The 27298-nt window shown below is 36.9% G+C and overlaps 1 protein-coding gene across 1 annotated transcript in view; it reads left to right on the top strand.

Annotated features, from left to right (window-relative positions):
* The first annotated feature begins 2296 nt into the window (after window positions 1-2296).
* Window positions 2297-27298, top strand: part of TACR3 (tachykinin receptor 3) — a 76326-nt gene continuing 51324 nt past the window's right edge. The window contains exon 1 of the mRNA XM_026499108.4: window positions 2297-3146. Within this exon, the coding sequence (XP_026354893.1) occupies window positions 2614-3146 (533 nt within the window). The 5' untranslated portion in view covers window positions 2297-2613. The remainder of the gene's footprint in view (window positions 3147-27298) is intronic.

Below are 27298 nucleotides of genomic sequence, written 5' to 3'. Positions count from 1 at the left end.
AATGAATGAACAATAAATCCTCTACTCGGATACACAGAGATTCTCTCTGTGGAAGGCAAATCTAAAAGGAAAGCCATGACCTGGATCCCTCTCTTCCTCTGAAAGAACTCACTCATTAAACCCTTTTCATTGGGGGACTGGGTGGTTCAGTGGGTTGAGCATCTGCCTTGGGCTCAGGTCATGATCCCAGAGTCCTGGGATAGAGTCCTGCATCAGGCTGGCTGCTCAGTGGGGAGTCTGCTTCTCCTTCTGCCCACCCCCACCCCACCCTGCTCTCTCTCTCTCTCTTAAAAATAAATAAATTAAAAATCTTAAAAAAAAAAACCTCTTTCATTGTAAGTACTTCTAATTCTATCATTATCACTTTTTTTTTTCTTACCATTTCCATTCACAGAAAAGTCCAATGAAGGCAGAGTCACAGACATTATAATCTGTATGGATAAGTAAAGCACAGAGTAAACTGAATGGATTTCTACACAACTAGGTAATTTTACAACATTAAATATTTGATCAAAATATGCATAATCCCAAGCTACCACACGACTTATTTGATGACTGATGCAAGTCATACAAAATTTTTTTTTTTAAATTCTTCCTTGATTTCCTTAGGGAAGAAAGAGGTTTTCACTTGTAACTCAGGTAATTTCTAAGTGGTGAATTGGCAGAAAGAAATAACCTGCCTTTCAAAAGAAAGTGATTTAGTTTAGAATTAGTAAGCAGGACATGTGGACTCTATTAAATTCACTGATGATTTATCACATATTTTCACAGGCCTTTCTGAGGAAAAATAATAAATAATAACTTTTGATACTTATCATTTTCAGCCTGCATTTATTTTGAAGCAGAGTTAATTATATTTATTATCAGGTTGCCTCAAAGTTATTTCCATACACTACCTTGTTTGTCATAAAAACTACAAGAAAGAAAACATTATTCATTAGCAGACATCCAGGTCCATTTGCACAATAATCACTGCAGAGTTTTGGAGAAATATGTTCTACACCAGGAAACTAAAGGATACAGAATCATCACAAATCACATGGTACCTTTTCTTGAAGCAAATAAAACTTTCTGTGCCCGTCTCTTTTACCTGAAAATGTTCAGATGAACCAAACAATGATAACAAGAAGAAAGGATGCTAACATGTATTGAGGTCTCCCTCTTGCCTCCTGTTTTTGAAGGTCTGTTGAAACTACTTGCCCCATAATTATTCTGTAAATTAGATTTTTTAAATATTCACTTTCAAATGAGGTTCAAAGAATTTAGTGTTTGGGGGAGGTTGCTAAAACACGATTAACCCAAAATCCCGTTATTCCTGCCTCCAAAAAACTAATAAAGACGAGTTTCTGCTCTGGAACATACTGGTAAATTGCCGGTAACACCCAAGCACAGACTACTGCCTCCAGCTCGCACTGCACAGAGCACCGCTGCTCGGTGCTCCCAGCCGAACCTCAGAAGTCAGGCCCTCTGGGTCTGCGCAGGAAACAGGTCGCTGTCACTCACCCTTATCAGTGTGTCCTCACGGTCCGACCCGGAAACTAAGGCGCCAAATGTCCAAAGCCGGATAGCCACATGAATGTGTTTAGATGCTTACAAAATGTGTTCACGCCAGAGAATCGAAGAGTCAAAGCTTGTCATCGAATTACAAAAACCACCTGCACCTCGGGTTTCCGGTTTCCGCTCAGCGCGCTCTGGCGTTCCGAGGAGAGCGGACTCCCGCAGGAGAAACCGGGCTCTGCCCGGAGGAAGGCGACGGGGCTGATTTCTGGCGACAGAGTTCAGAGGAGGACACACGGGTGCACTTCGTAAGTGGGAGGGAAGGGACCTGGGAAGTGAGAACGCGCACGGGCGGAAAGTGGAACGAACGTCCACAAGCCCGCGGCGCCGACCAGCGCTGTACCCACAGCCCGCGGCGGTCACAGCCCCGCACGCCCTCGACCCCCCACCTCGGCTTTAGGCGCGAATGGTGTCACTGGTTTGGGCAAGCACAGCCCATACGGAATGTCTGCGAACAGGGACCTCAGCCGAATACTTGACGTTAAAAGAGGAGAAGACCATCGCGTACAGATTTAATTACAACCGTGCGAGCGCAGCCCTTCCTGGGCGTCCGGAGCCGCCAGCTCCCGCCGCGGGGCCGCACGCAGCGCACGAACGGAATGAGAAGGGCGCGAGGGAGGAAAGGCGCGCCACCGCAGCCCCGAAGGGGTTCGTCAGCCCCGCGGCCCGCGCGACGTCAGCAGAGCAGGGGCCGAGCGAGACTATAAAGCCCGCTGCGGCGCCCGAACCTCAGCGCTCCGGCCGGCGCCCGGGAACTAGCGCGGGGCGACCCCGGAGTGCCCCGCCGGGGACGGCTCCCCGCATCTCCCTTCCCTCGCACCTCGCGCTTCCTGCCGGCCCGAGCGAGCGAGCGGACGCCGCGGAGAAGCCGCCTCCCCCGTGACCCGTCACCTGCGGGCGCGAAGCGTCTGTCTCACAGCCAGCGAGCGCGGCGGTGGTTTCTCTACCCTGAAGTCCGCCCCGCAGCGAAGGGACCAGCAAGCGGAGAAGAACTTCGGCGGGTCGGCTCCGGCTGGCGGCGGGGAGCGCGGACGTCCGGGCTGCACACTCGCCGCCATGGGCTCTCTCCCCGCAGCCGCGAACTGGACGGATGGCGCGGACGCCGGGAACCTGAGCGCGGCTCTCGGCGCAGGGGCGGCGGCGGGAGCGGCCGAGGCCGAGTGGCTGCACCTGCTGGTCCAAGCCGGCAACCTCTCGGCCGCCTCCTCCGCGCCGGCACCGCCCGCGGCCTCCCCGGCGCCTACGCAGCCCCGGGCCAACCTCACCAACCAGTTCGTGCAGCCGTCCTGGCGCATCGCCCTCTGGTCCCTGGCGTACGGCGTGGTGGTGGCCGTGGCGGTCTTCGGGAATCTCATCGTGATCTGGATCATCCTGGCCCACAAGCGCATGAGGACCGTCACCAACTACTTCCTCGTGAACCTGGCTTTCTCCGACGCCTCCATGGCCGCCTTCAACACCTTGGTCAACTTCATCTATGCGCTTCACAGCGAGTGGTACTTCGGCGCCAACTACTGTCGCTTCCAGAACTTCTTTCCTATCACGGCGGTGTTCGCCAGCATCTACTCTATGACGGCCATTGCGGTGGACAGGTGAGGAGAGAATGGGGAGGAATGGGGGAGAAGGGAGAGAGAAGAGCTGGGCAGTGGGATAAGGTTACCAAGGACATGGTGACAAGATGGATTTGATAAAAGGAAAGCGCCTAGGAAAGAGTTCTTGGAGAAGGGAGGTCACCAAACACATTGGTAGCTCTCCAACTGGCTGAACCAGTTTCTGCTTCTGTGGCCTCCCCACTGTCCCTAACCCCTGATCCCATTAAGGGCATCTAGAGGGACTGGGAAGACCAATGAGGGAGATGGGGAAAATCTGTCATTCCAAGTAGGACAAACTAAGCTAGAAACAATAGTAGCAAGCTTTCCCAAATGGCTTCAAGCAATTGCTGCAAAACTTACGTTCTCTGTAAAACGTACTTTTTGTTCTTCCTTCTCTCTGTTAGTAACTATTCTGTCAGAAAAATGGACAATGAGTCACCTTCCACCTTTCCCCCTGTCTCTGCTGGGCCTCATCCCCACCCACCCTATTCCCTGTCCTTGCTCCAACGCCAATACTGGCTTGGCCTCCCAGTCATGGAACATCCATTAGAGGTAACAGTGCCCCTCCAAAGACTGCTTTATGCTGCAAGTTTCCACAGTGACTTGGGTTAGATTTCACTTTCAATAATCTGAGGAGGCTATGAGCTGGGTACACCGTGTTCCTGGAAGATCACATACAGCCAAATGTTTCGGACCATGGGGGAAGTCCTAAATAATAAATGGTTAAAAAATGAGACCTACCACTTTATAGCTATTTGAGATATTTTTTTTAGACTGTTCCCCCATCTTCGATGAGGATTCTGCGATTCATAAGCAATTAAAAGAAGCCTGATAGACCTCCAATATTTGTTACCATATTTAAGTTTTTAAAATTTCTGTTTGCACTTGCTTTGTCCTATTGAACATTATGAAATATGCATACTTGTGTTAAGACAATGGTAAACCCCTACTTATATTGAAAGCTGGTTACACTTTAATTCAGTATTATTCTAAAAACCAACACCACCAGTTGATTCGTCTCTGTTCTGTGACGGGCAGCTGCATGGGGGATGTGGGGGGGGGGGTGATGTGACTTTAACTTCAAGCTCAATGTTCTTAACCTTGAAAGGAAAAGAGCACTTTTTTCTATATTAACAACCTGTTTCAAAATACAATGAGACTTAATTAAGCCACCATTATGAAATAAAATAAGAAAAAACAAATTCTTTCCATAAATCTACCCCCTGTAGTTACTATTTGAAATAGACAAAGATATTGAAAACATAAATCTTTAAAAATTACTTTCACATGCTAGGCTCAGAGGATTAAATTGGAGGAGCAGTGATTAGTAGCCACTAACTAGGATAAAAAAAAATCACAAAATCACATTTTTAATGAGCCTCTGAAACTGTCAACCTCTTTATCTCTGATCTTCCACATGCATCTTACCCCTTCCCTTTTGTAGGGACAGGAGTGAGTGCAAAGAAGAACAAAATCAGCTCCAACTTGAGGGATAGGTGAAAACTGCCTCTAATCTTGCTCTACCAAGACAGAAACAAATGTTCCTTTGGTTTGAACATCTTCCTTTTTTGTTTTGTTTTGGTTTCCTTTTCCTTCCTTTTTTTTTTTTTATTACTTGCAAATGTGATTTTTAATGGGATCAGGAGGGGAATTATTATGTTATAAAATTCTCACTGTCTTCTTGAAATAATTATTCATTATGAGATTTGATAAAATTTTAGTGTGTGTGAAATTGGTATTTCAAGTCTGAGGGGCAAAAAGGGGTATTTTTTTTCCAGTTATTTTCTGCCAACAGAGAAAATCTGAAGTGGTCTTGGAGTTATTTTAATTGATAATATATATAATTCTATTTCTTCACAGTTACTGATTTGAAATTAATGGCTGCTTTACTTATTCTTTACTATTTCTTTAGTAGAAAACATTATTCAATCACCAAAACAATAAAAAATCTATTGAGCATGCAATTTGCAACTATTTAAAGCATGCTCAGCTTAGATACTGAAAATCTTTTTAAAAACTTGTTTAAAGGAGCACACAATTGTTGAAATACAGACATAGAAAAACCTGTTTAAGGTAATTTTGAGAATCAAAGACCATTCAAATATAACAGTTATTAGAATTTTCAATAGTTTACCATCCCATGGAATCTTTCTGCACTAGTGTCTTATCAACCATGAACTGGAAAAACTAATCCTGTGGTATTTGCAGTCACTTTAGAGATTCAAGTTTGCAAGGTTGACCCGCTCTGAGAAATTTCAGGTGAGTCATGGTGCCTTGGTTATGGCTGCATGGGCTCTCTACCCCGTATAGAGCATAGGCAATAGTATGTGCTCACAGAAATTATATTTTCCTGTATAATTCATGCTTTAGTGAAATAATCATAAAGGTTATTAGTTCCCTAATTAGTTCTTATTGATAAACAAATACATCATTTAGACTGCGATGTGAATACTTGTGTTATTGAATTGTGTTTTCCATCCTCATTTAACATAAACTGAATTGTATTCTCCCAGCCTAAATAGAAAACATATTTAACTCACTCTGTCCCTCTGCATAAAATCAAAAGATCCTCTGAGTTTGAAAACTACTTCAGCTTTGACTCAGACACAAATGGCTTTTCTTCAGCTAGAGCAAAATGCTTGCAATCTCCTAAGACCTTTGAAATTTTAGACCTGATTGTAGATATTCCCTAAATGAACACATGTATTTTACTAATGGAGAACCTCAAGCTGTCACACATTTTGTTTTGTTTCTGTATGATACTAGTAATTCGACTAACGATGTGCATATGAGGTCACAGGTTCTGGTCTTATCCTGAAACATGTTACTTTCTGTTTTGTTAGAAATTTCTGCAAAACTGTTTTTATTGGCTCAGAAACCATCTTTCAGTTCTACACAGTTCCCTCTTGCCTGGAAGTCTACTTCCGCATCCTTACACACCCACACCCACGCGCACACACACACGCACACACACGCACACACGCACACACGCACACACACGCGCACACACACACGCACACACACGCACACACGCACACACCCACACCCACGCGCGCACACACACGCACACACACGCACACACACGCACGCACACACACACGCGCACACACGCGCACACACACGCACACACACGCACACCCACGCGCACACACCCACACCCACGCGCACACACACACGCACACACACGCACACACGCACACACACACGCACACACACACACACACACACACAGAGGAATTATTTGCCAATCAGGTCCCTGTTTCTCTTCACCATCCTTCCCAAATTTGCCATTTTGAATTTTAACGTTTAAATATAACGATTATTCAGAAGATGCTAAACTTTCCCAAGATCATGTAGTAGAGCCAAGATTCAAACCACTGTAACCCACTCAAGGGCCTGTGCTATTCTCAGCCTCTACACTAGTAAAATGGCTCCTAAGGAAGTCTGATGACTGTAGGGTTTAATTAGACAAAATTATTACCTTCATTTAAATTATCATTTAGTGCTTATTTATACTAAATAAACTATATACCTATATATTATATATCTTACATATACATTTAACACATCTTACATATATATTACCTTTGTTGTAATTGAGAATGTAGATCTTAGAAAATTATTAATATAATACAAACATTGTATTTTATTCATTTATGGCCATATACCACTTGATATGTAGGAATATATTAAAAAACAGAAAATATTTTTTCCGTTTTCTAAGCACATTTTTGAGATTAAGTTGGAAGCTCTAGGAAGAGTTTATTAACAAATAGTAAAAGAGAATTTCAGAGCTCATCCTCCAGTATTGACTGGAATTTTTAATTAAAGAATTTTTAAAATGACATTCACTGTTTCTTACCTGCAAACCTTAAGGAACTGTTTTTAATATGTCTAATTTAATAGTCCAAAAACATTAACAAAGACAGCAGAAAATATTTTATACTCTTCAAATCCAGGGACACACCCAGCATGAATAATTGTTAAAGAAATAGCTTATCTAGCTGAACTGTTTTATTTTTCAGCCAAATAGATAAAAGTTGATGTTATATGCTGCTCTTCATTTTTTAAAAAATATCTGTAGGAAGATTCTTTTTCATAAAGCTGTTCATAAATGCAAAGTATTCATAGAACCTCTATTTCTTTTGAAATTTATTATGGGCAAATAAAAATATGTAGTTATAGAAAATCATGAAGCCTCAATGTGATCAAAATTACCTAAATGTATTGTGGTTACTTTTACATCACTGCTATGAATATTATCGATATAAACACTTCAGTAAATGTTTTAAAACTCCCTTATCAGTCTTTAATTCTGGTGCCCTGAGCCAAACTCCTCATTCCTCTCTCTGTTAGGGATAGCTACCGCCCATGCAGTTAATATTCTGCATAACACTAATATTAGTGTTATGGTAAGACTTGACCTCAATATTTAACCCGGATAATGAATTGGATGAGTTTAGCCTAAGATTAATTTCTCTATCTTTGCTCTATTTACAAAATAGTAAGTAAATCTATGTTTGGGGAAAGACTACTTTTAGGAAATTTACTGTGGAATCTTTGGCTCTTTCTACAATTTGTAGTTGTTATCCAAGGATTTTAAAATATCCCATTTACATCTACTAAAATTACTGCTGTAGTGAGCTATGAACATTCTGTTAAAATTAGAGTGCGAATTCTTATAAAGTTAATCATGAGCAAATAGTGAAAGCAATAAATATACATTAATTGAGTGGGTGAAACATATGATCATCATCGCATAAGATATAATCACAAGTGGCTCTTCTATAACTAGCAGAACTCCAGTTGATATCAAGGTTAAATTCACCGTAACGGGAAAGACTATGTTGAAGAAGAGTTTATAGCATAGTTAAGAGACTTAGTGTAAAGACAAAACCTTAAAATATAACACATTCTTATGCACTAATAAGAATATACAACACTAATATAAAAGAACAAAAGACATAAACAGAGAGTTCATAGAAGAAAAAAAGGTCTAACAAACATGAAATTATGGGCTGCTTACATTTCGTATTTCTCCATTTCTTCACCTGCTATTTTGTTCCTCAAGATACTCAAATCTGAATTCATCTCCCAAAACTCTATCTGAAGATAAATTGTGAAACCCGGGGGGCATTTCACTCAACTTCTTTGATTTTTCAGTAGTATTCCTATCAGGTGGCTACTGCTTCTTGGCTTCCAATTTCCCAGGTCCCCGCCTTCCTCCTCGGCCTGTCTTCCATGCTTGTATTTCTGATTCTCTGCCTCTAGGTAGTGAATAAATACATAGTTTCCTCAATGCTAAATCCTGGGCTTGAGTTTGTCTTAACTTTATTCTTTCTCCCCAAGTAAGCTCATCCAAACCCATGGCCTTATTCTTCTTCACTTTTGAATAAAAGAGCTCCCATTGTTTCTATTATCAAATTGGTTTTCTACTAGATTATAAGGATACATAACAATTTGTACAGTAGACAAATATAAATGAAAGAAATTTAAAACTGGAGAAAATAAAGAGAAAATATGAAAAAAAATCAGGGTAAAGTTATAACACAGACATTCAAGTTAAAGAGTTCTAATCGTTAATGAAAGTTGAACTTCAGATATGTCTGCAACTCTTGATATACATGCAAAAAAATACAATTAGTAATATAGCTTACACTGTCCATAAAAACAATACATACACATTCATTAAGGGCTAAGGATTTCTGGTATCAGGTTTTAAGAAATTCTTTGTATGGGTAATAAAGAGGACACTGTCCTCAACAACACTGTCACAATGGAAAAGCTGGCCTCCAACAGGTGTTTGTTAAGTGTTCCTCTGGGTGAGCTAAAGGCATTTGCCAAAGCAGAATTCAGTGAATAAAGTCCTCAGGGTACCAGTTCTCTATATGAACAGTTTCAGATGTTCAGGTTGGATGCACTGAAGAAATTACAAGAAGGGATAAAGTACATTTCCCCCAGAAGCATTTTCCTCACCTGAACTTTGGATGTAGCTTGAGAATCAGATAACTCAAAGTTGTAAGGTATGGCTAAAGCTCCCCAAATCATCTTCCTTCCAGGACCAATCTCTGATCCTTCTCTATCCTCTATACCAGTCTTTTATTCCAATGTGCTATTTCACTCATTCATTTTAAGAGACACATATGCACAGTGCAACAAAATACAAAACTATTAATGTTAGGGAGTTAAATTTACATATGCTTATCTTACTCCCCAAGTATAGCCAACCTACGATCTTCATATTCACGTTTCAACTCTCATTTCTGTGATATATTTATATAATCTGACATATATGTATGACACATATACACATACTCTGATGCATAGTACATTATATATATGCATAAATACAGACGTCTTTCCTTTAATTACTAAAATAATGTCACATTATTGTATTTTTAATTTAATAAACTGTTATTAAACTTTTACTGAACAAATTATAATCTTGGACATTATTTGATATGGGAATATAGAGATTTATCTTGCTCTATAATATTCTTTAAATTTTTAATAGATAATACATATATTCTGTTTAAAACTCAAAAAGTAAATGGCTCACAATTTAAAGTCCAATATCTAAACCTTCTTCAAGCTCTGGTTATGTATATTCAGTTACCTACTTGACATTTCCACTTGGATATCTAAAAAGCCCCTTAAACTCCACCAAATGTATTACCTTACCTCTAACCCTTTTCCTTTTCCAGTGCTCCCCATTTCAACAAACAGTACAAGCATCCATTCAGTTGTTCAAATAGCTCCCAAATCTATTACCTTTTTTCTGTCTCTACCCCAATTTCCCAAGTCCAAGCTACCATCATGGTCATATAAAGAATGATGCTTCAGTATACACGTAAGAACATGATTCTGCAACCCTGCTTAAAATCCCACAATGTTTGCCCATTGCTCTTATGAAAAAATCAGTATTCTTTTTTTTTTTTTAGATTTTATTTATTTATTTGACAGAGAGAGACAGCCAGCGAGAGAGGCAACACAGCAGGGGGAGTGGGAGAGGAAGAAGCAGGCTCCCAGCAGAGGAGCCTGATGTGGGGCTCGATCCCAGAACGCCGGGATCACGCCCTGAGCCGAAGGCAGACGCTTAACCGCTGTGCCACCTAGGCGCCCCGAAAAAATCAGTATTCTTAATCCCCACAGTAATGACTGATTCCTTCACCTGTCCAACTTCATCTCATACCGTAACTGAACTGACCTAATCTCTGTTCCAGGCACTCCTATCTTCTTTCAAGTCCCTGAATGTATGATGCTCAATTTTTGCCACGAAGCCTTTGAACACAATTTACCATTTCAAATTCCCTTCTGCCAACTCCTCATTAGTTAAATCTACTCCTCTTTTAAATAACAACTCAAATGTCACTTTCACAGGGAAACCTTCCGTGAGCCTCCCAATTTAAATTAGATGTCCCTTTATAGACTCTCTCAGCACATGTCAGTCATGGCATTTTCCATATATAAAATTTCATACTTATATTTAAGAATATTTGATTAATAATGTCCTCTAACAGACTTGTAAACGCCATGAAGACAGGTTCAGTTCTGAAATTAGTGCTTTTTGTGTCCTTATGCTTATCATAGTGGTTTGCACGTGGTAAGCACACAATCCAGATTGCTAAATAAACAAATCATAAGAGTAATTAAAACAACAAAAATTAAAGTAATGAGATACAACTCTTTATTAAAATTGGCAGAGATTTGTAAGTATGTAATGAACAGGGCATTTTTACATATAGTTTTGGATTGAGCCATAGGTAATTGCCATTTTTTATAGGGTTTTTTTTTTTAAGATTTTATTTATTACTTGAGGTGGGGTGCACCGAGGGACAGGTAGACTCCCCGCTGAGCAGGGAGCCCGATGTGGGGCTCGATCTCAGGACCCTGAGACCATGACCTGAACTGAAGGCAGATGCTTCACCGAGTGAGCCACCCAGGCACCCCACCATTTTTTATAGTTTAGGGGCGCCTGGGTGGCATAGCGGTTAAGCGTCTGCCTTCGGCTCAGGGCGTGATCCTGGCATTATGGGATCGAGCCCCACATCAGGCTCCTCTGCTATGAGCCTGCTTCTTCCTCTCCCACTCCCCCTGCTTGTGTTCCTTCTCTAGCTGGCTGTCTCTATCCTGTCGAATAAATAAATAAAATCTTTAAAAAAAAAAATAAATAAAATGTCAGTATTTTATATGGTTTAGCCTAACAGTTGGAGATATTTTGTCAAAATCTTTCAGGAGTTCTATTAGCCAATATATTCAAGGATATTTTTCTTCCTCTCCCCCTTTTCTTTTCTTTTTAGAGAGAGGGAGCATGAACAGAAGAGAGCAGGGGAGGGGCAGAGGGAGAGGGATAAAGAAAATCCTAAGCAGGAGCCCACCACAGGGCTCAATCTCGGGACCCTAAGATCGTGACCTGAGCCAAAGTCAAGAGTCAGACCCTTAACCGACTGAGCCACATAGGTGCCGCTCACGGATCTTTTTCAACCCAAAATTTGAAGAACTGAAAACATTTAAAATCCCCCCCAAAAGAAGATGATCAAACAAATGATGAGGCATCTATGAGGCCAAAATGAAATTTTAAAACCACGTGTTTGAATATAACATCAGTCCTCTCACCTCTCCTGGCACACATGTATAAATGTAACATAAGCATAAATATCGATTTTTTAAGTTCATAACCTTTACTTATAAACTACTTCCTGCAAGTCTCCAATGATTTCAGAGCCCTAGGGAGGTCTGATAACAGTTCATCAGTAGTCCTCTTTAGCACCTCTAATCTCCCCATCCTACACTAGGGAAAAAAAGAAAAGAAAAAGCAATGTCATCACATTGGTACAGAGCATGAGAGTTTCTCTGGAGGAGGAAGCCATGTCCTTCTCCGGATTGTTGTTTGGGGCAAATTGCATCCAAATATGTGAAACTTATAAGCTACAAAATTTATCCTCTGCTTGAAATTTTTGTGATGACTATTTATGTTGAAAGAAAATTTAGAAGAATGATCTTGTCCCTAATCTTTGTTCCATTAATAATTTCCTAATGACCAAAATTCCTTCATCTTCTACTTGCAGCTCTCTGTCCTTGGGGCTGAGCCATAAATGGTGTATCCAGGATGGGGAATTGTCCATACCTCCTCTTCCCCATGCCTCATCACTCTAGGCATAAATCATTTTTATTGAGGCTTGCTCACTGGTACATTAAATAAATGCTGCAAAATAGACAATTGGGGTTTGCAGCCCTACCACTTCATTAGACACAGTCAGAGTCTGAAACCCATTTTAGACTCAGCAGGGTCTCTAACACATGAGGGATTTTTAGACTACGGATTTAACAGTCTAATATAATTCTATATGTGCAACAAGGTTGATTTGCTCTGAATGGGGAGACTTTGGGGGATGTTATTTTGTTTTGTACTTTTTAAATGATCTACAACAACATGCACTTCTTTTATATGAAAGAAATTATTAATTAAAGTTCTGTAGATAGTGGTAAAGGTCACACAACAATGTGAATGTACATAATACCTGAACTGTACACTTAAAAATAGTTAAAACGGTAAATTTTATATATATTTTACCACAGTACAAATTTTTTAAATATTAATTAAGTAAATATTTTTTAAAGAACCAATAGTGACTGAGATATATGCCAAACAGTTGGGACTTCAGAACAGAACAACTTAATTAAACTTTGTATAGATATTCTTGTGATAGATGTCTTATGGCAACATTTTTAAACACATTTTCTAGGCTGAATTTGAATTTATGAAGAAATCTCTGGCAAGAGAATACTGTTAACATTATAATATTATTTTATAGGCTGTGAATTTTTTTTCCCAGGAATTGTATAATATCTCAGATGTGTGGAGTAATTTAAAATCCTGGCTAAGGGTACAAGGATAAACTTAGTTTGGTATGTGACATAGGTTTTTAAATATTTGCTTAAATCCCCCATTTTGAGCTTTTATTATCAACTATGAATTTTTTTTCCTTCCTATCTGCCCAAGTATCAAACTTATTTAAAATTCTCTTCTATGTCTACCTGTAAGTAAGGAAAATACGTATATGATTTTTATTGGGAGGGGAAAGAAGATAGAGTCATTTTATTTTATTTTAAAACATTTTAAAATTTTTTAATTAAAAAAATGTTTAATTCCAGTAGTTAACATACAGTGTTATATTAGTTTCAGGTGTACAGTGTAGTGATTCAGCACTTCCATACACCGCCCAGAGCTCATCACAACAAGTGCACTCCTTAATTCCCATTGCCGCTTTCACCCATCTCCCAACCCGCCTCCAAGATAGTATTATTTTAAACCAGCATTTAAGATCACAGACTAAATAATAAAAGAATAGGAAGGAATGGGAAAGTCAATTGAGAGAAGTCGAAAATCATTAAATAAGTATATGATTATATCACTAAACAAGAGTGGGCTTAGTTTTGTCCTGGCGCTGGTTTATACTGGATAGAGGGACTCAACTGCACACGTTTCTTCCCAATTCTGCATTTAGTGGTGTTACTTTGGTAACTTGAAATCATGGTATGAGTTTACACCACTAAAATCTGCCAACACTAGAAATCAGAAGTTTTGTTTTCCGTTTGATTTTTTTCCCCCCAGAGGCTTGTAGTTAAACATTTACCAGCACACAAGTCATTATATTTGTAGTCACTCAACAGGTATTTTGTGAGTACCTTCTAAGTACTAAACATTGTATAGGTATGGTACAGAGTGAGATAACCAAGGTAGACATGGCTCATAGCCTAATGAAACCAATTAATATATCTAGCTTGCACCCCTCAGCTGTATTCCAGAATCTTAAATCCAACAACTTATTAGACTTTACCGTTGAGATGTCTAATGGACATCTCAGACTTTACTGAGATTGAGGTGTCTCTGGACTTGACTGAGTTCCTGGTATTCCTCCAAACTTACTCCCCCTGCAGTCTTCTGAGGTCAAAATCTGAATCTCAGGTCACATATTCTTGACTCATCTCTTCTTTCATATTCCATGTCCAATCGATCAGCAAATCTAACACCTCTATTTTCAGAATATATGTAGAATCTAATCACTTCTTAAGACGTCTACTACTGCCTCCCTAGTCTTGGTCAGTCCATTTCTCACCTAACTTGTTTTCCTACTCCTACTCTTGCTCCTTTTTGGTTTGTTCTAAATGAAAACCACCAGAGTGATCCTGTTAATAATGAACCTGATCATTTTCCCTTCAGCAAAGTCTCCAATAGCCCCCAGGGTAGGAATCAAAGTTCTTACAGTGGGCTCTAAGAATTTGTAGTAACTGGTCCTTTGTTACTCTCTGATCTAATCTCCTGCTACTTACCACTCCCCACTCTGCTCCACCATCATTAGTCTCCTCTGTTTCATCAATGTACTAGTCATATTTCCACTTCAGGAGCTTACATTCTATGTGAAACATGCTTTCTCCAGATAGCCATTTTGCTCATTCCCTGTACTACTTCTGAACCATGACTACTCTACTTAAAACTGCTTTATTCTTTATCACATGTGTCACTTTCTGAAATACTATATAATTAGTACATCTTTATTGCTTATTGTTTTTTGTCTATCTGTCCTACAAGGTTATAAGTTCCATGAGGACCAGACTAGACCTGTATTTCAATTAAATGAATGAATAATACAGTTTATGATAACTGTAAGAACACATAGTAGGGGAAAACACATGTATAATGTTAGAACAGAAAAAGAAATCGTAGAAGCATTTTTAAAGTTCATCGTACAGAGGAATAGAAAATATCTACTAATAAATTGACTATGAGTAGTTAATATTGAAGTAAAAATAAAACATCTTAAATACTCTATACAGCCTAATGCATGATTATAGTATCCAGCTGAATTATCTACAAAGAAAAAGACTTGGAGATTTTCAAAGCATAAGGAACAATTTTGAAGAAAGCAAAATACTCACAAAAATGAGTGTTTATGTTGAATAAGTACTATCAATCACAATTCAGAATACCCAGATGAATAAACCTATTAAGTTTAAAAGATGGCACAGTACCATGTGTATTGATTTTTATACCTTCAAATTGAATGGATATATGTAGGTAGTTTTTTCCAGTAAGCTAACTACATGGCATAAAATAAATTCAAAATTCTTAAACTGCATTATGTTTTTATTAGCTTAAAATATTTTACTCCTTAAATCAAAATATTTTCAATATCTCTTCAACAAAGACTTACGTAATCCTAATTTCATGTTGAAGGTTATAATATTTCAGAATCAAACAAAATGAGTATAATCCAGTATTATTTTTTTAAATAATAGATGAAAATATCTTTCCTATACAAGATATTACCGGCAACTGGCATTCACCAGTCACAGAACCATTGCTGATAAATATCTTTAATGAACAGGAATGAAACAGATCTGCTTAGAAACATATGAAATGATACCAATTTTATAGCTTTAGCAGCTCACAAACAGAACATATATGCTAAAGATTAAATAAATAAATAAATATTTGTATGAACAGATTGCCAATTTTATGCATGCACTTCTCACTTTGCACAAATTTCATATATATATATCAGTCCTCTCAAGAACACGGCTAAAATTTTAGTTACCAAGTCATAATAACTGTAATATGATGGTGAGGTGTGAAGGGGACGTGTTCTGGAGTCCTATGATTAGGTCTAGTCATTTAGTGAGGATATGCCTCTGGACTATGAACTTAAGTGTTTTTCTCTTTCTTTTTTTCCTTCCCTCTTAGATGGGACAGGATGGCTAGAGTGGGCTAGGGTGGGATGCTTCCATACTACTTGGAAGGCGATATGGGGCTGGATTTGGCTATCACTTTCCCCCAGGACAATTAGACTCTGATAATACCCTGTCTGGTTAGGCTCTGGCTAACTAGTTTCCCCTGAGGGCAGGCTTTACTAAGAACAGTCTTCGATGTGTTTCAAACGGTTCCTCTTCGCCTCTCCTTGCTAGAGTGTGAGGGGGTGTTTCTCCAATAGTTACTATGGTAACATGGTCAAGTTCCTGGAGATGAATCTGATAACATTGTGGAGGCACCCTTATGATTGGGTCCCCTGAAGTCTTCAAATTTCAGATATGTCCACTCTGAGCTTCCAGGAATTCATATACTACAGCTCAGGTTTTCCTACCCACACGCTAGTTCTGACAGAATTTTTGCTTGTGAGCCTCTGCTCAGATATTTGCCTGTCTGCCCAATCTTGGGGTCAGTGGTTTTCCCCGCATCCTACCCTCTCCTCCAGATCTGAGAAAAGTTGCTGATTTTTCAGTCTGTGCGACTTTTTACTTGTTAGGGTGGAGTAGCAACTTCTAAGCTCCCTACATGCAGCACCAGAAACCAGAAGTCCCATGATACTTTCTTTTACAAAAAATAAAAAAAACCCACTTATTTTTAACATTTCTAATGTTTAAAAGTACACCGTATGAAATATTAGTTTTATTATTTTTTCATTCCCTTGTGTATACGTAACTGAAATTATGATTTTTAAATTTATTGACAGACATTTTTAAAGGTCCCAGAAAATTTGTCATTTTTCTCCTTGATCATTAAAATCATTTTGCACCGTTTCGACTTGCATGGTCATTTTGATGTTCTCATACCACTTTGTGAAGTGAGAACTGCCGGCACGTCAAGTACCACAACCTGATTGCCTAAGTTTGGTAATAAATAAATACTTTTGTCTCAGGCATTTACACACTCTTTAGATAGTTAACACATATAGACCATTCTGTTCACCAAATGTAATTATTACATTATTCAAGAATGAATCTTGCCATTTGCAATGACATAGATGGAACTAGAGGGTATTATGCTGAGCAAAATGAATCAGTCAGAGAAAGACAAATACCATAGGATTTCACTCATATGTGGAATTTAAGAAACAAAACAAATAAGCAAAGGGGGAAAAAAAGAGAAGGGGGGCAAACCAAGAAACAGACTCTTAACTATAGAGAACAAACTGATGGTTACTAGAGGGGAGGTGGGGAGAAATGGGTGAAACAGGTGATGGGGTTAAGGAGGACACTCGTGGTGAGCACAGGGTGATGTACGGAAGTGCTGAATCACTCTATTGTACACCTGAAACTAATATTACACTGTATGTTAACAACTGGAATTAAAATAAAAACTAAAAAAAGTAACTTTGTCCAAGATACAAATTATATAGCTGTGCAGATAGAATTGAAAAGGAAAATGGGAGAAGGAAACACCTAGTAGGAAAGACAACCCAGAGAAATAGGAATGGCTGAATGCCAGAAACTATTAATATATGATGTAAAAAATAAGCAAATGATCATCTAAATGGATTTTGAAATACATCTAAGATAATTCAGTACACATTCCTAACAGAATTCTTGGTGAATTACAATATATGGTACTTTCTTAACATGATAAACAAATATATATCCCCAAATGCAATATGTGAGAACTATATGAAATAAAGTTTACACACACACATGCGCGTGCGTGCGCTTGAAAACAGAAAACATATAGTAAAAAAGCTAAATAGTAAAAATGTATCCGTTGTCTTAAGGCACAATGTAATTCTAGTAAGACCACAGTAGAAGTTGAATAGAATCTAAAATAGTCTACAATTTTTCTGACAATAAGTTGTACTACTTATTATGTACTTATTATGTACTACTTAGTTGGGACTAACTAAGAAATGTTTGTTAATAATAAAAATAATAATAAAGATAATTGCTAAAGAGAATGAGAAAGTACTGTAAGTTATAATAAATGAAAAAAAATTGGAACTGTTGAACAAGAACCAAGTCAGGTTGATAATATATGTAATGAAATTCCTACACATATGAGATTATACAAAGAAAATATCACATGCCAATAAAAGCATAATTAGTCAAAATAAGAATTTTGGAATTTACCTAATTATTTGGAAAAACCCAAGTTAGAGACTCACTTTACACTATGTGCTAATATAAATATCAGATAGATTAAATAGTTAAAATATAACAATTAAACCATGAAGAAGAAAACAGAAAAGCTTATCATTAAATAATCTTAGCTAGGAAAAAAATTTCTAAACATCAGGGCAGCAAAAGACTGCAGAGAAAGATATTAGTTGATTTGACTGTAAGAAACTATATAACCAAAACATTATATAGTTTATCCACAAAATCAAAAATATTAAAGCACAATTAAACAGTAAGCAAAGTGTTTTAATTATTTTCAATATAAGTGACAGACACAAGATTAATAACCTTAACTTATAATGAGCTCCTATAAATCAATAAGAAAATATTAATGCAAATATGCAAAACATGACAATTTTTAAGAGAATAAAACTACTACATAAATAAATGAAAAAGATATTTATCTTAACAATAACCAAAGAAATACACATTCATTTAAAAATATTTTATGTTAATACAGTGCTAATGAAAGTTAGAAAAGCAGGCATTCTAATTTTTTGCTGGCGGAAACAGAAATCACAACATTTTGAGAAATCAATTTGGTAACATATATACTAAAATTGCTCATTCCATTAGGCGCAGCAATTCTAACTCCAGGTATCCATAAAAAATAAAGTTGCAAAGAATGACTTCATTGTCTGCAATTTTTTTACATTATAATAGGTCAGAAATAGACATTCTTATATACATTTTAGAATATTATGTAGTGATTAAGAATAGTATTTTGAGAATATATTCAAAGAGCATGCAATAAAATATTAATTACAAAGAATGTAGATAATTATAAACAGGTACAAGATACAATGATATAGTGATACATAAATAAATATGCACCTGCATAAATAAAATAGTACAAAGGAAATGAAAAATGAACCAGGATATATAGCACGGTTGTCCCTTAGTAGCAGGATTATGGGGAATTTGTACTTTTTTTTCTTTTTAAGATTTTATTTATTTATCTGAGAGAGAGCAAGAGCAAGGGAGAGAGAGAGAGAATGAGCACGGGGAGGGGCGGAGGGAGAGGGAGAAGCCGTCTCCTCACTCAGGGAAGGATTCCAGGACCCTGGGATCATGACCTGAGCTGAAGGCAGACATTTAACTGACTGATCCACCCAGAAGCCCCTATATTTTCTTAATATACCCTAGTGTCCTCAGTTGAATAATCTGAGGGGAAAATGTAACTTTCTATAAAGCAGGATAAGATTGTTTTTCCACAATTTCATTTTGTAGAAGGACCTGAATGTTCATGTGCTTTCTCACTACTGTTACTTTGCTCATTTATTCCATGGAAGCCGCAACAACGGTTTTCCCTTTGCTGTAACCTGTTCCTTAGAACTCATCCTGAGGTTTTTCACATGTACCTGTTCCCGCAAATCTCTGGAGTTATGTGATAGGGGTATTTCATGACCCTTTGTACAGTATTTTCCATTCATCTGCTATTTGGATATGGTTCCGCTATTTGATTTGTTAAATTTTAGGGGCAATCACTCTGATAGGTTGTTTTAAAAAAAATCCCACAAGCACCACATATATAAAGTTTCAAAATAAATTGATGGAAGTGTTGACATTGTCTGATGTGATGAACTCTCTGTAATTACTAAAGTTCATTAATCATGTTCACATCTTCTTCATCTTTACTGGGTCTTGTTATTGTCATTGTTCTGTTTTCTGTTCTATCAGTTACTGAGAGAACTATATGATAGTCCAACTGTAACTGGGAATGTATTTTTCATTTTAGTTCTGTCCATTTTGCTTTGCATATTTTAAAGGAATGTTAATACAAATCTAGGATTTGTGATGCCTTCCTGCTAAACTTATCTTTTTTATCATTATGAAACATCCATCTTTATATTTAGTATCACTTCATGCCTTAACGTCTAATGTTTGTGATACTTACATAGTTAGTCTTTTGTGGTCAGAGGTGGGGTAGTTCGTGTTTACATGCTAACCCCTTTCACACAAATATTTTAATACCAAGAATATCTCGTATGATTAGAAATCACAAATTTGATTTCAATGATGTGTGAAAATCTAAATTCCAACTGTATAACTTTATTTTAAAAGTAACATAGAGTAAAATTGATTTTAATTGATGTACAAATGCAGGCTTTTTAATGCATGAATAGATCCATTTAACAGACACCACAATCAGAGCACAAAATAATTTTTTTCCCTGATGCCATACCTTTGTATTCATACCTTCTCCCTGCCCTGAGAACTGATTATCACTTATTTATCTTCCACCACTATAGTTTGGTCTTTTTGGAAAATATCATATTAATATAATCATACATGTAAACTTCGAATCTGGATACTTTCACTAACCATAACATCTCTGAGATTTATTGAGGTTGCTGAGTGTTTCAGAAGTTTGCTCTTTTTTATTACTGAGGATATTGCATTGCATGGCTATACCAAAGTTTGTTTGTTCATCCACCGTTGGTAAAACATTTGTGTTGTTTCTGGTTTTGAACAATTATGAATAGAGTTGCTATAAACACCATGCAAAGATTTGTGTATGAACAGAAGCTTTTATTTCTCTAGGGTAAATAACTAAGAGTGGGATTGCTGGGCCATATAACAAATAAAAACTTTATGAGAAATTGTAACATCACCTCATACCTGTCAGAATGACTATTATCAAAAAGATAAGAAATAACAAGTGTTGGCGAGGATGTGGAGAAAAAAGAACCCTTCTGTACTTTTATAGAAAACAATATGGAGGCTTCTCAAAAAATTAAAAATAGAACTACCATATGATCCAACAATTGCATTTCTAGGTATTTATCCAAAGAAAATAAAAACACTAATTTGAAAAAAAAGATATATGTACGCCTATGTTCATTGCAGCATTATTTACAATAGCCAAGACAGGAAAGCAACCAAAATGTCTATCAATAGATGGATAAAGAAGATGTGCTATATGTATGCAATGGAATATTACTCAGCTATGAAAAAACGAATGAAATCATACCATTTTCAACAATATGGTTGGACCTAGAGGGTATTGCGCTAAGGGAAACAGTCAAACAGAGAAGACAAATATCATATAATTTCACTTATATGTGGAATCTAAAAGACAAAACTAACAAAACAAAAACAGACTCATAAATACAGAGAACAAAGTGGTGTTTGCCAAAGGGGAAGTGGGTGGGCAGATGAGCAAAAGAGGTGAAGGGGATTAAGAGGTACAAACTTCCAGTTATAAAATACCTAAGTTATAGGGATGTGAAGCACAGTGTAGGGAGTATAGTCAATACCATTGTAATAACTTTGTATGGTGACGAATGGATAACTACACTTATCATGGTGAGCACTTTGTAATGTATATAAAAGTCAAATCACTGTTATGTACACCTGAGAATAATATAATATTATATGTCAACTCTATTTTAATAAAAAGAAAAGAGAAAAAATTGTGAAACTGTTTTCCACAGTGGCTGTACCATTCTGTATTCATACCAACAGTGTATGAGAGTTCGACTTATTGCACATCTTCATCAGCAGTTGGTATTGTCAGTACTTTTGTTTTTATTTTAGCAATTCTAATGTGTTTGTAGTTGTATCTCAGTGTGGCTTTAATTCGCATTTCATGAATGGATAATTATGTTGGACATCTTCATGTGCTTGTCATTAATATTTCTTCATTGGTGAAGTGTCTGTTCAAGCCATTGCCCATTTTTAAATTGGATTGTCTTCTTACCGTTGAGATATTATTTTTAATAGCCTTATTGAGTTATAATTTACACATCATAAAATAGTCATTTAAGTGCATAATTCAATAATTATTCATAAGTTTTTAGTTATGTAACCATTAACACAGTCTAATTTTAGAACATTTTCACTACCCCAAAAAGAAACCTCATTCTAATTGCAGTCACTCCCTGTCCCACATCCGCACCTACACGACCACTATGCTATTTTCTCCTGCCGTAGATTTGACTTTTCTGGAATTTGGTATAAATGGAGTCCTACAACATGTAGTCTTTCGTGTGGACTTCAAATTGTTTCCTCTGTTTTTAAATTGGGTTATATGTCTTATTAAATTGTAAGAGTTACTTGTGTATTTTAGACACAAGTCCTTTATTGGACGTATTATTTGCAAGTATTTTCTCTCTGGCTTGTCTTTTCACTTTCTTCGTGGTGAATTTGAAGAGCAAAAATGTTTAATTTTGATGAAATACAATATATCATTTTTCCCTTCATTGTTTGTGTTTTTGTGGTCAATTCTAAGAAATCATTAGTTACGTCAAGGTGGTGAAGATTCAGTTCTGTTTTTTTCCTTATGGTTTTATAGGTTTAGATCTTCCATTTATATATGATCCATTTGGAGATGATTTTTGTGTACAGTATGACATACAGTGTAATTCATCTTTCTGTGCGTGGCTATCTAATTGTTCCAGTACTGTTTGTTGAAGACTGCAGTTTCCCCTCACTGAGTTGCTTTGGTACATTTGTCAAAAATAACCAATAAATGAAAGTGTTTGTTTCTCGACCCTTGATATTTCTAGTTCATTGATCTATATGTCCGTTTTTCTGCCAGAACTACACTATCTTGATTCCTGCAGCCTCATAATATGTTTTGAAATATGGAAGTGTAAGTCCTTCAACTTCATCCTTATTTTTCAAAATTGTTTTGACTGTTCTAGGAGGTTTGAATTTCCAAATTGTTTTTAGGATCAGCTTTTTAAGTTTTGAAATCAGAATAGGGACTTTTATAAGGATCGTGTCGCATCTTTCAATCAACTTGGGAAGTATTGTCAGCTTAACAATATTGAGACTTCCCATCCATGGATTGCCTCTCCATTTATTGAGGTATTTCATTTCTTTCAGCAATGCTTTGTAGTTTTCAATGTACAAAACTTTCATTAAATTTAGTTCTTAATATTTTATTCCTTTTTGTGCTGCTGAATGGAATTTTTAAATTTAATTTTTATTTAAATTCTAGTTAGTTAACACCCCGTGCAATATTGGTTTCAGGAGTGGAGTTCAGTGATTCATCACCTACATATAGCACCTAGAGCTCATCACAAGTGCCCTCCTCAATCCCCATCACCCATCTAGTCCATCCCCCACCACCCTCCCTCCATCAACCCTCAGTTTTTTCTTTACCCATAGGAGTCTCTTATGGTTTGTTTCCCTCCCTCTTTTATTTCCCCCTCCCATATGTCATCTGTTTGTTTTTTAAATTCCACATTGCTGAATGGAATTTTTAAAGTGCATTTTCAGATTGTTCATAGCTAGGAGGTAGAAATGCAGTTGATTGAACTTGTATCCTGTGACCTCGCTGCACTTATTTATCAATTCTAATGGGTTTCAGTTTTTGTGCATTCCTTGGGGTGTTCAGTATGGAGGACCATGTCATCTGCTAATGAAGACATTACTTTCTTCTTTTCAATTTGCATGCTTTTAATTTCTTTTTCTTTTCTTTTCTTTTCTTTTCTTTTCTTTTCTTTATTTTATATTTTATTTTTGTTTGTTTGTTTTTTGGCTGATTGATTACCCTGGCTAGAACCTCCAGTACAATTTTTAATGGAAGTGATGAAATTGGACATCTTTGCCTTCTTTTAGATGATAGGGAGAAAGAATTAAATTTTTAACAATTAAGTATGATGTTAACTGTAGGTTTTTCATCAATGCACTTTATCAGGTTGAAGAAGTTCTTTTATATTCCTAGTGTGTGGAAAGTTTTTATTCTGAAAAGCTTTTAGACTTTGGTAAATTATTTAATTATTATTTAATATGATCACATAGTCTTTGTTCTTTATCTTATTACTATGGCATATCACATTAACTGATTTTCAGATTGACCTTGAATTTCTGAAATAATTCCCTCTTTTCCGTGATGGATAATACCTTTTGTATGTTTCTGAAATAATCGCCATACAACATTATATTAGTTTTGCATACACAACATAATAATTTGGCATTTGTATATATTATAAAATTATCACCACAATAAGTCTAGTTAACATATGTTACCACACAACTACAATTTTTTTCTTGTGAAGAGTGCTTTTAAGATCTATTCTTTTAGCAGGTTTCAACTATGCAATACAGTATAAACTAGAGGAGCCATGCTGTACACTACATCCCCCATGGCTTACTTATTTTATAACTAGAAGCTTGTACCTTTCAACCCCCTTTGGCTCTGATACCATGGTAATGCTAACCTCACACAGTGAGAGGGGAAGTGTTTCTTCCTCTATTTACTGGAAGAGTTTGGAAGGATTAGTAATATTTTTCCATTAAATGTTCAGGCCAATTCACCATTGAAACAATCTGAATCTAATTTTTCTTTGTGGGAAGATTTTTGATTTCTAATTTTATACCTGTATTTGTTATATATAAGTTCAGATTTTTTATTTTTCTTTAGTCAATTTCAGTCTCTTATTTCCTTTTAAGAATGCTTCAATTTTACTTAAGTTTTCTAATTTGTTGGCATATTGTTGTTCAGGAAAGCATGGAAGAGTATTGGTCCACAAAGAAAAAAGGTTATTAAAATAAAATTATCTTATATTTAGAGGTGTGTTGTAAGAGGACAAATAAAACAACTTTTACAAAGAAATGAATAGATACCTTTCATTTTCTCGGTGTGTATCATATGTGAATTGAGTGATCACCATCTCAATAGTAACCTCATGTTATTTTCTATCCACGTATTCTGACTTATTTTTCTTCATAATATTGACTATTATCTATTTTGTTTACTACCATATTCATAACATCTAAGATAATGACTACATACATTTGGCACTCGATACATATTTCTTGTATGACTGAGTGAATGGAAGAAAATTTTAAAATTGTTTTCCTATCATTTCCTATCATTGAATAATTCAAACACAAATTACCTTAAAAAGATACAATGAAAATATAATTAGAAAGAAAAATAAGATATTTTTCTTAAGATAAGATAAAAAGCTTTCATTTTCCATCTTTATAATCCAAGTTTAAAGGCTATCTGTTTTCTTCCATTTGCACAGTTAAATAAGCCTTTACCTCATCACAACTTAAATACCCAAAGATTTAGAAATCCTCCTGCTGGCTGAGTGTCATCATCTCTATGGATTTAAAGATAATCTAGTGGAGCTGCTACATGCCCCTGTTCATTTCAGAAAGGAGTCTGACATGGTGTAGACCCACAGTAGACAAAATGGAAGGGAATTAATTCTTAGTATACACTGCTTTTAAAAATCTCCACGCATAACACTGACTATTTCCATTTAATCATTGAATCGTTGAGCATTAAATGTCCTTCTTGAAGTTGCAAAGAAAATCCCATTACTCTCTATATAGAAAATTGTTTCAGATGGAGAGATTTAGAAGAGAGATAACATGTACTGTGCTACCCTCATGGGATAGGTTTGTGTTGAGGAGCTAGGGACAATACCAAAAGATGTTTTTTCAATCCTTAGATTAGAATTTGGGCATAAACTTGTTTTTCTTTCCATGCCAATCACAAGTTTAAGAACCATGTTAAATTGTTTTGTTTTTGTCTCAAACTTACCACTTTAGCTGTTTCGTTTTAGGTTTTGCTTTTGTTTTTGTCCTAAGTGTTAATTTCATTTTATTCAACATAGTTTGGAATGTTTTAGATTGTCTGCTGTGCCTGACATTAGCTAAGTCTCTTTGTATACACGGTGTTATTTAATGTTATTTTAACCTCATAATCATACTCTATATTTATTATTCCCACTTAGCAGAGTTAAGGAAGCTATTCCTTTAAAAATTGTATACATGCTAAAGTCTCCATTTGTAAGCAATTATTCACCGTATCCAAATAGTCAACAACCATAGAAGTATTCAAGTATTCAACTGTCTAAATATGTAATATAACCATTTGCAGTCACTGTTCGACTATCATGTCAACTACTATACATACTTTGTTAGGTGTTACAGAACACAGAGAAGAATAAATCAGTAATTCCAATGAGCTAAAATCAAAATATGAGCATAATGCTGTTGGAGCACTGAGAAGGTTAAAACTAACTCTGGACAGAGAGAAGGGAAAGAATCCACAGGGAACATTCTGTAATCCGAGTGGAAACTTAAGGATGCCTGGAAGTTGAGCAGTTGTAGAACTTTAGAGTAAGGTGTGAGCCAGAGAAATCATTCCAGCAAAGAAACTACCAGGTGAGAAACATGAAATTATTAAAGGCTATGTGAGCTGGGCAGTTTCCATCTCTCAGTTCAGATCTACTCTCTACTTATTCTACTCCTTTTTTCCGCCCCCTCCCCACGAGGCTATTTCTGTGGACTAAATGCACCTATAGGATCCCTTGCTCTCTGGCCTCTTTTTGGCTTTGCCTAATGGGAGACAGTTGGAAGAAATGCGAGGAAGGGAGGAGAGCAACTTTGGGTTGTATCTACCACCCCTTCCATTCAGAATTGCTGCAAATTGGCTAAGCCCCCAACATATCTCTTGTCAGGTGTTCCTCCCCCAAGGGTTCATCTCCTCACTTCAGATTATAGCATCCTTTCATCCCTCAGACCTGGCCGGGGGCGGGGGGGGGATACCCACTCCTCCCACTCTTTGTTATTGCTAGTCCTAGGAATGTCATTTCAAGTTGATTTCCTTTAACACCTTTGTAAAATGGGGTTTGTAAATGGTTTATATATTTGATTTTATAAATGGCCCCCTTTTTAAACTCTCTTCAGTGTTCCCCCACCAGTGTGCCGTCTGTTTCTCCTGGAGCTCTGACTGATACAATGTAGTAAGTTTGAGCAAAAGGTAAGATATTTAGTGCTACCATGGTAAATTAATCCTGTCAAAAGTGAAGAGACAGTGAAATAATTTAGAAAGATAACTTTAAAGATATTGTGAAGAAAGCTAAGAAAGAGTAGCATCAGAGAAACCCATTATGCTGATGTTCCAATAATTCAGGAATTGAGAGTTGGAAAGGAGGACTGAATAGATTTGGTGATGCCAGAAGCTGAACTGATAAGGTTTATGATTGTGCAAAGGAAATGAGAAAAACAAAGGGGTTCAGAGTAACTCATATGTACGTAAGAATAATACTTACAATGAGCACACTCAAAAAAGTATTCATTTTCCAAAAGTGAAAAACCTATTATTGAAACATAAACATATTTTCATATGTGCATAGTAATACTCATGGTTTTTTCTGAAGTCATTTACACTGTCAAAGCGTAGATGTAAAATGTTTCCATCCACTCCCATAATTCTCTTAATGTTGCTGTTAGTT

The sequence above is a fragment of the Ursus arctos genome, unplaced genomic scaffold, assembly GCF_023065955.2.
Source record: "Ursus arctos isolate Adak ecotype North America unplaced genomic scaffold, UrsArc2.0 scaffold_11, whole genome shotgun sequence".
Taxonomy (NCBI): domain Eukaryota; kingdom Metazoa; phylum Chordata; class Mammalia; order Carnivora; family Ursidae; genus Ursus; species Ursus arctos.
This window is presented reverse-complemented; position numbering and strand designations above follow the sequence as displayed.